Source organism: Natrix helvetica (assembly GCF_964273705.1).
Source record: "Natrix helvetica genome assembly, chromosome: 2".
Taxonomy (NCBI): Eukaryota; Metazoa; Chordata; class Lepidosauria; order Squamata; family Natricidae; genus Natrix; species Natrix helvetica.
This window is the reverse complement of record NC_138552.1, coordinates 52,359,810-52,376,394: the sequence shown is the minus strand read 5'-3', so window position 1 is coordinate 52,376,394 and position 16,585 is coordinate 52,359,810. Positions and strand designations below refer to the sequence as shown.

The window sequence follows — 16,585 nt, the reverse complement described above, 5'->3', positions numbered from 1 at the left end:
TCCGTGGCAGTTTGCTCTCCCCAATCTCTTAGGGTAGTGATGCTGAACCTTTTCGCCCCTGAGCACAACTTCATATATTCACCATGTATGCCCTCCTGCCAGTTTCCTAATTGACTTTGCTTGTTGGAAGTCAACAGGGAAGGTTGCAAATGGTGATCACATGACCATGTTGTAATTGCGAGACGGTTTCCAAGCAGTCGAAATGTGATTATGTGACTGCAGGCCGCAACAATTGAGGACCAATCATAAACCTCATTCAGCAATCTCATAACTTTGCATAGTTGTTGAATGCTGAATGAGTGATTGTTGAGACTACCTGTATCAATGTGAAGGAAAAGGTAAGGTAAGGTAAGGTAAGATAAGCTTTATTGTCATTTTTCCCCCCCCGCGAACCACTGGCACACATTAAAAAAGGAAAGTTTGCAGACACATACACAAGTTTGATACTATATCTGTGATAGCGAACCTGTGGCACATGGCATGCGTAGCTGTTGCCCAGCTCACCTGCACCTCCCACCAGTCAGCACATGCAGGAGATGCACACGCTTGCATGGGGAAGCATGCACATGCGCAGGGGGTGGGGAGAGCGTGGGATGGTGGTGCCCCCCTACGCCTTATTTTTGGTCCCAGGAGGCTTCAGGGAGGCCTTCAGGGGGGGTGTCATGTGCATGCATGGGGCGGGGTTGCACAGGGACACGTGTGCATGATCCAGGGGGCAGGGTGCATTGCATTATGGGTGTGGGCACGCGCGTGTGATTTCAGCACGCAAGGACAAAAAGGTTCGCCATCACTGTACTATATGGTACAAAGCTATTTCAGAATGTAGATGTTCTGCTTTGGATACCAGAAAACTTCCTTCCAGAAGATAACAATAAATTCACATCAGTAACCCTGAGAACATTCTTGTGTATATTTGCCTTCTTTCTATATATTACTGAATATATATTATTTACTCCTATTTTTCTTCCATTGTGAGGTGTTCGGACAGGTACAATGTTCCTCTATTCTAGCTCTACTCTTCTATTAAAGCTCCTGTTCTATAGATTTTTCATTCTGTTCCTTGAATCTTTGGTACATGAAATTGGGCTGCAAACATGGACCTTACCCCATTTTTAATTCTCCATATATTCAGGCAACTGTCTGAAGGAAGCTTGTGTGTGTATCTATTTCAGGTTTTGTTTTTCCTGACACCCATACTGAACATTCACAGGATATAAGAGCCATTCTGATACCCAGCAGTGGCATATCTCTTTTGATACGGCAGTATAAAAGGCTGCTTTATAAAGATATATAATCTTTTTTGGCTATTTCTGGCCTCAGGGGTAAAATAACCAGGAATGTGAAATGGTCTGTAATATCCATAGTGGTGCTTAGTTGTAAAATGTCCACCTTCAAAGAAGTAAAAACTAATCAACTTAACCAAACTTTTAATGAGCAATAAATCTTACACTATTACCACTCTGATGTATAATTACCATTTTATTGATACTTCTATCATTATTTTTTTGGTTTAACTTTTAAAAAGATATTAAAGGTTAATAATGCTGTATTGGATTTTAAAAATAATTTAGAACTTTTGCCAACATAAAAATATGTGCCATAAATATGTCAAATAAATAATCAAAGATCTTGGTTTAGAAGAAACATCTCTTAATCTTGGTAATTTTTCTTTAACAGAGTGGAAATAGTAGCTTCTTTTCATTTGCTTTTGGCATGCAATACTGCACTGACAGCTCATCATCAACCTCTTTCATACAGTTGAGGGCAATCAACAGCTTTGAAAATAATGCCTCTTTTGTCAGCCAGATAACACAGACTACAGTAGTTAGAAGCATCAATTGTCTGACTAGCTTTTGCCCATCTGGATGTTTGGCATGTATGCATATACATTTCACATGCTGGAAAGTATTAATGATTTACTGTGATAATTTAATAGTCAAGAAGCCCTTGTCTGAAGCAGATATTAAAGGGCAGCTTCTACTAATAGGAATGCCATTTGTACTTTGTATATATACCAACCTTCACCAAAGTGAGGAAGACAAGTTCTGTGACATTATCTATGATAGTTAGTGAATCAAATATTTGGGGGCGATTTTTAAAAAATTATACCGGTGTTACAGGTAGTCCTCGACTTACAACAGTTCGTTTGGTGACCATTCAAAGTTACAACAGCACTGAAAAATGTGACTTCTGACTGTTTTTCAGAGCTATAACATTTGTAGCATTCCCATGATCATGTCATTCAAAGTCAGATTGCTTGGCAACTGGTTCACATTTGTGACTGTTGCTGTGTCCCAAGGTCGTGTGATCACCTTTTGCAATTTTCTGACAAAAAAAGTCAATAGGGAAGCCAGATTCACTTAACCGGGTTACTTATTTATCAACTTTGTGATTCACGTAACAACTATGGCAAGAAAGGTTGTAAAATGGAACAAAACTCACTTAAAATCTCTCACTTAACAACAGAAATTTGAGGTTCAATTATGGTCATAAGTCAAGGATTTATGGATTGCCTTATCCCTTATTGCTTATCTATAACATGAATTTCTAAGGAATTAGCTTAATTTTTTCCCCTCATATGATGATTTTTTTCCTCATTATATGTAGCTAACATTACAGCCACATAACTCATCTAATCTGTTACATGCTCAAAGCAGCATCAAAACACCCTATTTCTTAATATTCCAGAAATTATCAATTCAAATGTATTACCTGTTTTAAATTTGCAATTGGCAACAATATAATATTCTTTTTGAATGATTTTCCGAAAGGCAAAAAATATACCAGTTTGTGTACATTTTGATACAGTTCCACAGAAAACACAAAATGTGGTATTTTTTCCTCATGTGATGATTTTTTTCTCACTATATGTAAGCGTAACAAAACCAACAAAAATATAACAAAATGCAGTTAACATTACAACCACATAACTCATGTAACATGCTTAAGGCAGCATCAAAACACCCTCTTTCTTCATATTCCAGAAATTATCAATTCAAATATATTACCTGTTTTAAATTTGCAATTGGGAACAATATGGTATTCTTTTTGAATGATTTTCCAAAAGGTAAAAAATGTACCAGTTTGTGTACATTTTGATATAGTTCCACAGAAAACAGAAAATGTGGTACTTTGTACTCTACCATATCCAGCTAAATGTTTAGTTGCCTCAAAGCAGCTGTGGACAAAAGATTAGTCTGAGCCATAATAAACATTGATTATGTTCCCTCGGATGTACAGCGTAATCACTGCTGTGAGAAAAGAAATAATTTATTTGCAGATGTACAAGGTTCTTTGGCAGTGCAATTACCACACAATCTGTATGTAGGCAGTACTCAAGGCGAAGAGTTAATGTTTGCTTTCAAACGTCTGTTTCAAAATGATTGCACAAGAAAAGAAAAGCATTTTATTTTAGAGACTGGCAGCAGTTCTACTTTTAGGATTTTCTGGAGGAGGTGAAATCCAAGAAAACTTATAGGAAGCCATTCTAAATGAACTTTTCTAACTACGGTATGTAGCTGTACAGTCACCCACTATACCATTTTCTTTTGTTTATTCAATTTAAAATAACATTACAACAAAAATTAATTAGAACATTTCAGATATTATAGACTCACATCTGCTAAGTTAAAAAGAGAGTGGAAAAGGAAAACAATTCTGCAAAAACATGATCACAAAGAGAATTGGAATATTGCTGATTTTCAAATACCATATCAAGTATTCCCAGTACTAAACAAGTTACAGGTAATCCTCAGTAACCACTCATTTAGTGGCTGTTCAAAGGTGTAACAACATTGAATAAATGGTACAGCTAGTCCTCAAGTTATGACCTCAATTGAGCCCAAAATTTCTGTTGCTAAGTGAAACATTTGTTAAGTGAGTTTTCCCCCGTCTTACAACTTTTCTCGCCACAGTTGTTAAGTGAATCCTTGAATTTGTTAAAATGGTTGTTAAGTGAATCCGGGTTCTCCATTGACTTTGCTTGTCAGAAGGTCTCAAAAAGTGATCACATGACCCCGGGCAGCCGTCATAAATAAGAGCCAGTTGCCAAGCAGCTGAATTTTGTGACAAGGATGCTGCAACAGTTGTAAGTATGAAAAATGGTCATAAGTCACTTTTCTCAGTGGCACTGTAACTTTGAATGGTCAATAAATGAACTGTTGTGCTTATGACAGGTCCTCAATGTTCTGGCTGTTGCACACTCTCATGGTCACATGATTGTGATCTGGGAGCTTGGCAACTAGCTCACATGACAGTTGCCACACCCCACAGTCATATGATCGCCTTCTGTTACCTTCCCTTCCAGCTTCCCACAAGCAAATGGAGAAGCCAGAAAGGGAAGTTGCAAGTTGCTCCTGCCATGTTTTCTCCCGAGGAACTCCCTACCAGGGATCTCGTACTCTGTAATGAACTTGTCCCACAGGACCACCTCCATAGTCTGCATGCATTTGCAGGGCAATGCAGCAACCCCCTTCACCAGCCTCCACGCACATGTGTGACACAGCAACAATTCCTCCCAATCCAAATGCATTACACAACAGCAACCCCTCCTGAGCCCGCATGCACTTGCAGTAGCAACTGCACCCTCCAACTCCAGAGACTTCACCCACCTTCCAGCCTGCTTGGGTGCCATCTGGGGTTTGCCGGAAGCCTGCAAGAAGTTTCAAGTTATAGTAATATGAGATCTTCACTTAACAACCCACTGTTTTCGCTACAGGTACTGCTGGGATTGCTGTCACTAAGTAGTGCGGTCATCTGATGTCCAGTTTTATTACTGCATCACTTAATGACATACATTTCGGTCCCAATTACCTTCATTAAGTGAGTTCCACCTGCAATCCACAACTGTAAATCATGTATAGATTTGGGAAAAAAAAGACTGAGGTAGAGCAGTATCTGCAGCTGGTTCAACATCAGTTCACATGGGGCTGTTTGTCTTTGTTCCATCCTTTGGATGGTGTCTTGGCTATGTACCACTGCTCCCATGCTGTAGAAATTTGCCTTGGATTTTTCTCTCCAAGAACACTGAAGACTAATATTTCTTTCTGTTTTGATTCATACGTATGATAGTGTCAGCTATGTTTAAAAGAAAAGAGGCTTTAAAATTATATTCTGAAAATGTTTCGTAGTAGGACTATTTTAAAAAAAAGAAAATATAATGGAAATTCCTAAATTCATTACAGCTAAAAGTTATTTATGATTGTTGTTTTTTGCAAAAGGATCTCATGCAGCCTTGGCAAAACACACAGCTAATTAATCTTTCCATCATTCTCCCACATAAACCTAATCATGTGTTATTATCAGCTTAACACAAATACCATTAAAGTGGAAATTAAACATTAGGCAATAGTGATTTGGTGAAGAAGGAAGGTTTCTCCCCCCACCCCAGAACAAATACAAGAATTTGATAGTATCAGTCATTATCTTGCAACTCTATTTTCCACAAAATCAGTTAAGAAAATATTGGTATTGGGCCAGTGTGAGACTGGTATTTTGATATACCAAGGGAACTACAATATACAGTAGAATACAGACAGATTCTTGCTTATTTCATTGGCAGTGAAAAACTAATCAGTTATGGATTTAAAGAATTCTTCAAATTCTGCATGGCTGCAAATACATTTAAATTAGTATTAGGTTAGCAAAACAGTTATAGTGGTAGACAATTTGCACAATGACCATAAGGACGGAGCAATAATGGATTGCAAAATTTTAAGGGACTTGTGAGCGATACGACAATGCAAGCTGAACTACACATACTGTATATTTATTTACTTTTTATACTGCTTTATTTTACAAACTCTGGGTAGCTCACATAAATATTATACATATCTCAAAAATATCTATTGAAAAAATAAGTATAACTAAAATAGGTAAAAACAATCCAGTAAAACAAGGTCCTCAGCCAAATAGTTCAGCAAAGAAACAGTTTTTATCACCTTACTGAATTGGTGGGTGGACTATTTTAAAATGAATGATAGGGTTACTACAGAAAAACCATGCTGTCAGGTTCCCATCTAAGCAACTGTGAATTCGGAAAGAATCCTCAACTTACACTGGTGCTCCTTCAGGGAAACAGTGGAGATATTTAACAACAACAAAAGGAACCTCTTATATTTTAAGAATACAAAATAACTCAAATACATAAGAACATGCTTTAAGAGCCAATTTGATCTAGTGGTTAAGTCATCAGGTAGAAACCAGGGGATCTGCGTTCTAATTCCCCCTTAGGTATGAAAATTGGCTGGGCACTTTCTTTCAGCCCACAACAACAGGCTTGGGCAGTAAACTGGTCAATCAATTCCTGTTGCAACCAATGGATCAATACACCGTTGATCAGAAAAAAGTAGACCCCGTACTTGGAAGAAAAAAAGGCAGAATGTTCTAACATCTTTACTTTATATATTCTTAGCATTCAAAATGGCTATCTCTGATTTTGTTTTTGAATTATAATTTCACATTACTCTTTATCAGGATAGTTTAACAAAATACTTTAAAAGAAATAATTCATTCCCAAATTCTTAACAAATAAAGCAAATTTGTAAAAAAAAAAGATAGAATTTATAGATGCTAAATAATTTAAAAATCCGATTGTATCACAATTATCAGTCAATATCATATTTTCAGAAGGACAAAATAAAACATGTCACTATTCATAATCCTCTGTGTTTTTAGACTTTGGTTACTCCAGTTACAAAATATAGGAATTTAGTCTAAAATTCACATGCATAGTACAGTTTTAATTTATCTCATGAAGAGTTTAATAATTGGATGGTTAAACTGAAAAGTCATAAAATTAATGATATTTTAGCTATGTGTTTTTAGAAGGAAATAATGTGCTAAAAGCTAACCCTGTTAATAAACTGAACACAAAGGACATCATAAAGTATTCATTGCAATGTTTTGCCTCCAGCTATAGTTTAAACATCCATTCAAATGACAGGTCATTTTAGCATTAGTATGAATATGTGAAAATGATAAGTAAAGTGCTTCACTTTGGGAATAATAATTGAAGATAATATCTCACCAATGAATAGATGCCTACTGACTTCAAAGAGTAGCCTCTTGAAATAGTTGAAATTAATCCACTCTGATTTCCTCTTGGCTAATTTCTGCAGCCACTAGAATGCTAACTATGCATTTTAAGTACAGAGGAGAAGTTTGTTTGTAAGACTAAACCTACAGATTAACACTGTCCCTCCCAATATGGAAAAAATAAATTAATTGCTGTAAATAACCAATGTCAAAACTCTTGTTCTAAACATAATATAAAGATAAAGGTTTCCCTTGCACATATGTGCTCGTCATTCCTGACTCTAGTGGGCAGTGCTCATCTCTGTTTCAAAGCCGAAGAGACAGTGCTTTCCGAAGACGTCTCCATGGTCATGTGGCCGACATGACTAAACGCCAAAGGCACACAGAATGCCGTTACCTTCCAACCAATTAGGTTCCTTTTTTTCTACTTGAATTTTTTGTACATGCTTTTGAACTGCTAGGTTGGTAAAAGCTGGGACAAGTAACAGGAGCTCACTCCGTTATGTGGTGCTAAGGATTCGAACTGCTGACTTTTCTGATAGACAAGCTCAGCATCTTAGCCAATGAGCCTTTACGTTCCTGAAAACGTAATATAATTACCAGTAATTAATCTTGAGTGGAGCTTCATGATGCCACTACATTACCTGAGTGCAGTGGTTAAGGTGTTGAACTAGAAACATGGATGCTATAGGTTTTGGCCCTCTAGCCCTTCATAAGACACAGAAATTGACTGTATAACTTGGGGCCTGCTTAGGTTCTCTTGTGGGAAGAGCACGAGGAAAAAACTGCTTTGAGCTGTATATAATAAAGCTGGGATATAAATCCAATCAATCAATAATCAAAAAATCAAAAACTACTTGGAATCCTAGCCTACATAAATTTTATTAATGATGCACGCAGTGAAGGCATTCATAAAGCTGCTATATTTTCTGATATATAGTGTGGTTTTAAAATTAATCAAGTAACTAAATGTGCATACTATTTTCACAGCAAATAAATGGATAGAACTTAATTAAAATTGTATTAACTTGATTGAATACAGAATACTTCTCATTAATAATTAATAATTTTGATAGCATTTTTGAAGCACTTCTATAAGGATCACATAGGTTTACAGAAAGACACTTTTAAAATATATATTTGCTTGCTTTTCAGTTAGAGGTTCAAAAATTACTTATTTATCACTTAAGATGGTTGCAGCCCTCAGCACCCCAGATTGTTATCCTGATATTTGGGAGAAAAATACTGATTTTCCATGATAAGTTTTCTTTGGCCTTTCCTGCTAAATACAGTAAGAGTGGTAAAGAAAGTGAGAAACACTGAGAGCTAAATTGCTTTCCTTTTCATTCCTTAACTGAAATTTTACTTTTGAAATTTCACTGTTTTGCCTAAAAATTCACTTATGGCATTGATCAATAAATCAGAACTATTTCTGATAGTGCATTGGTCCAGGTGAAAGATTTCAATGATTAGCGACTTCTCTTTGCTAACCTAGCAATAAAGAAGGTCACTTCTTTTTCTTTTTAAAGCTAGGGTTGAACAGGGAAAAAATATGCTTAATTCACACTTATGAACTCAGAGAATGAAGTTTATTATAAAACCACTGTGTTGAAGCATCCCTTAGCCATTTCCTATTTTCCCTGAAGGTAAGGTGAGGCAATAACTATATCTCTCAGTGGCCTGTTAGGTACCATCTTCACAGTCACTCCCCTTCAGAAATGCAAATATTTTAATACAACTGCATAAGGCAAGCTTGTTGTGGACAGGTCATAGCATGCTTCTACAAAGCATAAACTTCATTAATTGTATGTGAGCCAAATTTCTAGAAGCCTTTGAACATTTCAGTTGTGCTTGGTGGAACTTCACTGTGTACTTTTATAGTACAGATTTAAAAACCAGGCCATTTTTCTACTGTAATTATTAGTGGATAAACGAATCAGAATGAGATTTCCAGTTGAGGAAAAGAATATACATTTATTTTAAAATATTGTCATACCATGTTTCCTTACAGGAGTTTCCAGAATGGTACCGTATATAATTGATGTATGGGTTAGTTAAAGGGTATCTATATATTTTAGTTTCAATTCTGTTGGTTATATATGTTTTATTGGGTTTGACTTATTATTGGATTTCTTACTGCAAAGTTGAATTTAATGCTTCACCACCACTTGTCTTTCTTTAAAAATATAACAACTAAATGTTTAACATTTATTGTAGTGGATAAAATATCTTTGAGCAACACTATAATTTAAAAATAATAATCAAAGTAAATTATACATAGTCCTCAACCTACAACAATTCATTTTGTGACTCTTAGAAGTTACAAAAAAAGAGTAACTTATGACCATATTTTTCACACTTACAACAGTTGCAGCATTCCCATGATCATATGATCAAAATTCAGTTGCTTTGCAACTATTCATATTTATGATGGTTGCAGTGATCATCTTTTGTGATCTTCTGATAAGTAATGGGGAAGACAGATTCAATTAGCAACCATTTTACTAATTTAACTGCAATAATTCACTTAACAACTGTGGCAAGCAAGGTTGTAAAATAGGGCAAAATTCACTTAACAAAAGTATAACTTAGCAACAGAAATGGGCTCAATTAGTCAAGGATTACCTGTACGAGCTGAAAGGTGCCAAAAATAGTGTAAAAATTATTGTAAATTAAATGTAGCATTTTAGGGAGGGCATTTCAGAAACAGACAGTCCTGTTTTGAAAAGAATTAAAAATAAAGGTTAGTGTACTGATTTAATACTTATTATTGAAACAAGTCTTTGGGGGTATCTTGTTCACATGCTTTTAGAGTAGTCCCTTTCCCTAAGAAGTATGATAACCAATGCTTTTTTAGGTTCTAAAAAAGCCATTTATTTAAAGATTGATCTACCAGTTTTCATTACTGATCCCAGGACAATTCATCACAGACCAATGAAACGATTCCTGGAATAAGTAAAAGACCAAACCCTCAGCAACACTTTGAAATATTTTGTATTCTGATTGCAAAACCACCAAAGTATGTTTAAATAATGTCATGTAAAAAAGAATGGAATTGGCTATGGCCCAAATTCTTTCATTTGTGACTAAGAATGTAGTTTCAAAAATGTACATTGCACCATGCCCTGGAAGAAGTATGAGTCAGTCTCTCTCCCTCTCCCTCCCTCCCTCCCTCCCTTTATCTCTCTTACAGGAGTCAATTCTACGTAAGATTATTGTGTTTTGAAATATAAGTGTTAATATTTTAAGAACAATTTAAAAGTCTAAAAGTCTGTACATTGAACTGATTTGTAGTTTATTTCATACTTGATTGTTCAATTAAGGACTATTCTAGACCATTGTGTTATACTGTTACCTACCAGTCTCTAAGTTTTCAGGCAAATATGCTAATGTAAATACTGTGGCCCTCCTACTTTGCCATAATAGTGTTCTTAAATACTTGTCACATACCAAACTGAGAAGCAGGAGAACTGGATTTGCTTGGCTTCATTTTCCCTTCCATTTCCCAGTAGATAAAAAAGCCAGTAACTACTATCCACAGTTTGGGATATGGTTGGGTGAACGTAGATGAGTCCTTAAAACAACAGGTTTATCCATCTGTCAAATTGTCTGACTAATAGATTGCAAGTGCAAAGGGGTACATGAGGTGGAGTGGGAGGGAATACTCCCACTGTTCCTACTCATTGCAGCCCCTCATCTATTCCTCTCAGTCCAGCTATTACTGAAGAGTGCTAAACTCATGTCAAAAACAATCCACCTGACAGGTTATAGGTGGAGAAGATGGGTATGGAGTCAAATGGATGGTAGCAATAACAACCATGCTCTGTTGTTGACTAATGTAAGAGAATTGTGAATTATCAGACAGTTAAGTTAACTGTCTGCCTAGTCACCAGTGCCAAATTTGAATTAGAATGGGCAAGATGGCGTCACCCTCTCCACAGAAGCTCATTGTAGAAGCGGCAAAACTACAGTTGCAGAAACAGCTGGGGAAAAAAGCTCTTTTTCATGCTTTAAATCAACTTTCTCTGCAGTTTAAAAATGAAGGGCTGCTTAGAAAACAAGTCTAACACTCTTTCCAAAAGGTACTTAAACCCATGTTTGTAAAGACCCCATTGAAAGCATTAGTCAAGCATTAAGCAGGCAGATATCTCTATAGGGGCAGGTGCCTAATCTTTCCTGTAGACCAGCGGTTCTCAACCTGTGGGTCACGACCCCTTTTGGGGTCGAACGACCATTTCACAGGGGACGCTGAGACCAGCGCAACTCTAAAGTTTAGACTCCACCTTGCGTTCCTTGAAATCCCAGTGATGGGCTCTGGAATGGCCGTGCAGTGTGTCGCCGCGGCTCCACGCAGTAAAAAACGTAGCTGCGTGTGCACACCCCGTACAATTAGCCTCAAAGACTTCGTAATGGCGGGAAAATGTTCCTGCGAGGGAGGAAGGGGCTTAGGTCCTGCCCCGGGCTGTAATTGTGCGGGACGTGCGTGTGGTTATGTTTTCCACGCCGCTGCCAGGTACTTTTAACTATATCTAAATCCACAACCAGACCTGTCATCAAGAGCCAAACTCAGGAGCCCGAATTGGCTCCATTCACACAATGAAAACCTGCTTGCTAAAAGTACCATAAACCATGCACAAAGGAAAAGAGCAAAAAAAAAAAAAAACCTGCAATGCAAGATAACAATTTAAAAAATGATAGAAGTGGAATTATTATTAGAAATAAAATATAACAGAGAAAATGATATGTATGAAAATATAAAGTTGGGTTTCCTGAAATGCCACCCCAAGAACCCATCAGAGAAAGTAAATAAGCAAGGGCAACAATGGAAAGGAGGAAAGATGAGGGAAAGGAAGAAAGGGTAAAGCAGAGGGAGTAAAGGAGGGGAATCGAGTAAGAGAGAGGGTAAGAGGGAGGAGAAGAGGGGGGGAAGAGAGGGGAAGAAGAAGGGAGGAAGGAGGGAAAGGAAGAAAGGGCAAAGCAGAGGAAGCAAAGGAGGGGAAGTAAGAGTAGGAGAGAGGGTAAGAAGGAGAAGGAGAGAGGAGATGGGGAGGAAAGAGAGGGGAAGAAGGGAGGAAGGAGGAGTAGGGAAAGGAAGAAAGGGTAAAGGCAGAGGAAGTAAGGGAGGGGAATTAAGAGTAGGATAGAGGGTGAGAAGAGAGGAGGAGGGGAGGAAAGAGAGGAAGAAGAAGGGAGGAAGGAGGAGTAGGGAAAGGAAGAAAGTAAAAGCAGAGGAAGTAGGGGAGGGGAATTAAGAGTAGGATAGAGGGTAAGAGGGAGGAGAAGAAAGGAGGAGGGGAGGAAAGAGAGGAAGGAGGAGGAGGGAATGGAAGAAAGAAAGGGTAAAGCAGAGGAAGCAAAGGAGGGGAAGTAAGAGTAAGAGAGGGTAAGGAGGAGAAGAGGAAGAGGGGAGAAAAGAGGGGAAGAAGAAGGGAGGAAGGAGAGGAGGAAAGAAGAAGACAGAGAAGGGAGGTAGAGAAGATAGGAGGAGCAAGGTTGTTGCAAAATAAAATGGGAAGGCAAGTAAGTGACTCAAACTGTATTCTATACATTTGTAAGAAAATAACAATAAATGATTACTGATAATGATATAATTAATGGTAATTATAAGAGTGTATATTTGTGAATAAACCTGAAAGAGAAAATAAATAACTTTAAAAAAATAAAAATAAACAATGCACGACATTTGCCCAATAAATTAAGGTTAAGCTTACTACCACCACCAAGGTTAAGAGCACTCCTGCAAACAACCCCAAACCAGGTTGAAGATCCATCCAGGCAGGGTAAGCAAGTTTGTGAATGCAGCTGCAGGCAACTTAGTTAAGGAGGCTGTGGGAATAAAGCCACTGTGTGTCTCTGTGTATGTGTGTGTGTATGATTGTATAGCAACCGAGGTTGTCCAGCCTCCAGGATGTGATTCTTTTCAGATCCAAAATTTAGGAGCAGACAAGATGCTGGCTGCCTCTATAAAAAAGATGTGGAGACTCTAGTCTAGAAAAAGTGCAAAGAAGAGCAACCAAGAGGATTAGGGGACTGGAAGCTCAAACATACGAAGAACAGTTGCAGGAATTGGGCATGTCTGGTTGAATGAAAAGAAGGACTTAAGTGTGATATGATAGCAGTCTTCCAATATCAATATCTACATTACGATTCATAACAGTAGTACAACAAAAGTACAGTTTATATAGAGTAGCAATTAAATTTTTTTTATGGTTGGGGATCACCACCACATGAGGAACTAAAGGGTCGCGGTATTAGGAAGGTTGAGAACCACTGCTGTAGACCAAGCCAATATGAGCACAGAAAGCAGCTCCCAGCAATGGGAATGGATGAAACATGTGTGCAGCAGCATAAAGTAGCCACAGAGAGTTAAGTTAACCCTTGAATCACATCATTAGTGTAATGCAGTATTTCTCATCTTGGCATGCTGGCTGGGGAATTTTTGGAATTGAAGTTCACACTTAAAAGTTATCAAGGTTGATAAATAGTCAAGTGTACCAGATTGTATTCATACCTAAAATTCTATTTAAAAAGAAAAAAATGCTTCTTTTTTGAAAACTGGAGCCACAGATGAAAATATTAAGTTCCTCAACTATAGCATGGGTTTAGGGTAGCTGAGGAACCATCTCACTCCAATGGCACTAGCCTGCCCCATTTTTTCCCAGTGGAAAGGGCCTATTTAGGATCCCATCTGCCAAAGAATTTTGACTGACAGGGTGCATGAGAAGAGCATTCACTATAGAATATTCTCTTGTTGGAAGTGAGCCCCCCCCCACATATTCCTGACCTTCTGGAAGAGTCTGAAAACATTTCTCTGCTGCTTGGCTTTGACCCTACCAAAGGGCTGCTATGTTGGGGGTGGCTCACCATGTAAAAAAGATCTCCATTCCCAAACTGCCCATCGTAGTCGTTTTTAGATTTTTCTATTTAATTCCTCTAATTTAAGTTTCTTGCAGGACTTTGTAATATTAAAAACCACCAAGAGTTGCTGCATCATATGATGGAGTAGAATAAAAATTTAATAAAAAAAGAAAAAAAATAGGCTACCAATGAGTCATAGATGTTGGATAATGTCATGAAGAAATGAAGAAAAAGATGGTCACCAAGCATATTAATGCTATATTTCGGGATGGGAGAAAGAGCCCTTAATCACAAACAAACCGCATCACGACAGAGTAAAATTGAACTCAGCCTAAAATTAAGATTGAGGGGGATGACCTTGTGTAGCACAAAGCACATTCATAATTACTTTGTTAATTTTGCAGCATTTTTGTTACCAGTTGAATGCTATGCTGTCTGGTAATATCTGGTTGCTCCATTCCCTGCAGGTAATACAGGCGTACAGTACTGTACAGTTGAAAGGTGATTTAAGTGGAATGTGCACAGGAAAGGCCTCAGGCAATTTTTTATAAATTGGAAGCAAGTTCAAATCCCTTCTTCCAAACATTTAGGTAAAGGGCTTGTAAGAACGTCTATGATAGACATTTTTAAGATGTGTTTAAATCCATCTAAAGCAAGCAGCAGTCTCCAGCAAATGATGCCTCTCTCCTTTTGCCAAGACAACTCTTGATGACAGATGTCTGGCTCCATAAGAAATAGTTTGCATGCTAAATCCCTCCTGGAGTGGTTATTCATCTAAAAACACGCTACCATTCCCTCTCTGAATCATCACGTTCAAGTCCGGCTTGGCGGAATCGGCCGGTAGGGGTCACTGCTGTCCTTGCACAGTTACGCCTCCTCCGCCGGTGCTGCTAAGGCAGGGAAGGTGAAAGGTTGGCGGGAGCAAAAAGGCGGAGGGAGACAAAAACGCCGGTTTGGCAGCTCAGCTACAAGCCGGCATCGCGGAGGTGCCGGAGGAGGAGGCACGTTGAACGGAGCTTGAACGGAGGCGTTGCTCGCCTTGAAGGTAGCGCGCGCGGGAGCCGCGGCTGCCTCTGGGCTGGGCAAGGAAAGCGTTCGCCGGTCCTCCCCGGTACCATCCCGGGCCATGCTGGCTAAGGTGGACCGGGAACCCGAGCCTCACCCGAGGAGGAGGACGAGGAAGCGAAGGTCGGACAAGGAAGCAGCGCTGACACCTCGCACGCTCAGCTTCTCCAGCCGGGAAGGAAACTAAGCGGCTGGACCCACCCCGGGGCAGGTGGCGTTTGTTAACTGCTGCGCCCGGGGCTCGCTCCGCTTTTCGCGGGGAACTTTGCCGGCGGAGTTGGGCGGCAAGAAGAATCCTGAATTCTTCGCGGTTTCCTCCCCGACGGGAAAAGCTACTCGCGAGGAATGGAGAAGGCCGGGAGAAAACGGCAATAGGAGCCCTACGGTGTGTCGCTGCCGCCGCCTCGTATTTCAGCGCCGCGGAGGGAAGGGCGTGTGTGTATGTGTGTCCGAGGTAGACGGGCTTGCGCCTGACTTGGAAAGCGCAAGCTGGTTTGTGCTTTAAGCCCGCAAGAGTGAACGGTCCGTACCTGCCAGCCCGCCTCTTCACGCCCTAGCAGCAGCAGAACAGCGGCTTCTTGGTTTGGCTTTTCCGCTCGTCCAGGTAAGCCCCCGTATCCCCCTATTTCGGGTAGGAAAAGGCCGGGGACGGGGGGGGTGTGCGCGCTGAAGGCGGGGCGGTTTCCCTTCTGCCCGGATCCTTCCTTTTCTCTCGTCATACAAAAGAGCAATCCCCGAAGGAAGAGAGGAAGGGGGAGGGGAAACGTGGGTAATTATTAATCCCGGGGACGCGGCTTGGAGGAGCTTTCGCTGGAGCGCCCGGCGTTGTGCAGCCGAGGAGGAACTGGAGCTTTTCCCCCGGCACGGGTGCTTTTCTTAAGTTCTTTTGCGCTTGAAAGGGCTCGGCTCCTAGTAGGCCTTGAAGGATGACCTGCTTCTCTTGCGGTTGCCTCGTATTGGTATCCAGAGCAAGCTCTCTAACTACTCACTTATCCACAGCACCCGTCTGCTTCAGAGGCCAAGGGAATCTCCTAGCTGCACTGTGAACAAAGAAGCCTATAAGGGCTGAGGAGCGTGTGAAACTTTATCATGGATTTGCCTCTGACAACTTTCTTCTTTCGAATTCACTCTTACAGCTTGACAATGAATGTATAGATATTTTTTTTCCTCTCCCTTAAAAGGTGATTAGAAGGATTTGGGCTCTTTTCCCTCTTTTTTCTTTTTGCAGGATGCCTGATGAAGACTTAACCTTTGGTGTAAGCCACCCTCTTTAGTAAGCTGGTTGAAGACAAAGACTAGTCCGCTTTCCTTCTCCACCGTTCACCCTTTGAGTGAAATAAACAAAAATTGCCGGATCAGAACGGAGTTATTTGCTTTCCCCCCTGCTGTGCTCCAAGTTACATTCATCTCTTTTTATCATTTGCAATCTGACATCCAAGACACTGGAGCAGCCATGGGCTGCTTTTGTGCAGTGCCTGAGGAATTTTATTGTGAAGTTCTGCTTCTGGATGAATCCAAATTAACCTTAACCACCCAGCACCAAGGGATAAAGGTAAGTGCTGCCTGTTCTATTTTTACTACCTTGTCAGTAGTGCTTGAAATGCTTTGTCTAGTGTTAAGCAATAGG

The 16,585-nt window shown here is 39.6% G+C and overlaps 1 protein-coding gene across 3 annotated transcripts in view; it reads left to right on the top strand.

Annotated features, from left to right (window-relative positions):
* The first annotated feature begins 14,776 nt into the window (after positions 1–14,776).
* Positions 14,777–16,585, top strand: part of EPB41L4A (erythrocyte membrane protein band 4.1 like 4A) — a 90,187-nt gene continuing 88,378 nt past the window's right edge. For 2 of the 3 annotated variants that reach the window (XM_081943433.1, XM_081943432.1), the window contains exons 1-2: positions 14,777–15,562; positions 16,187–16,510. In XM_081943433.1, the coding sequence (XP_081799559.1) occupies positions 16,412–16,510 (99 nt within the window). In that variant the 5' untranslated portion in view covers positions 14,777–15,562; positions 16,187–16,411. The remainder of the gene's footprint in view (positions 15,563–16,186; positions 16,511–16,585) is intronic. The other variant, XM_081943431.1, reaches the window with a different exon arrangement.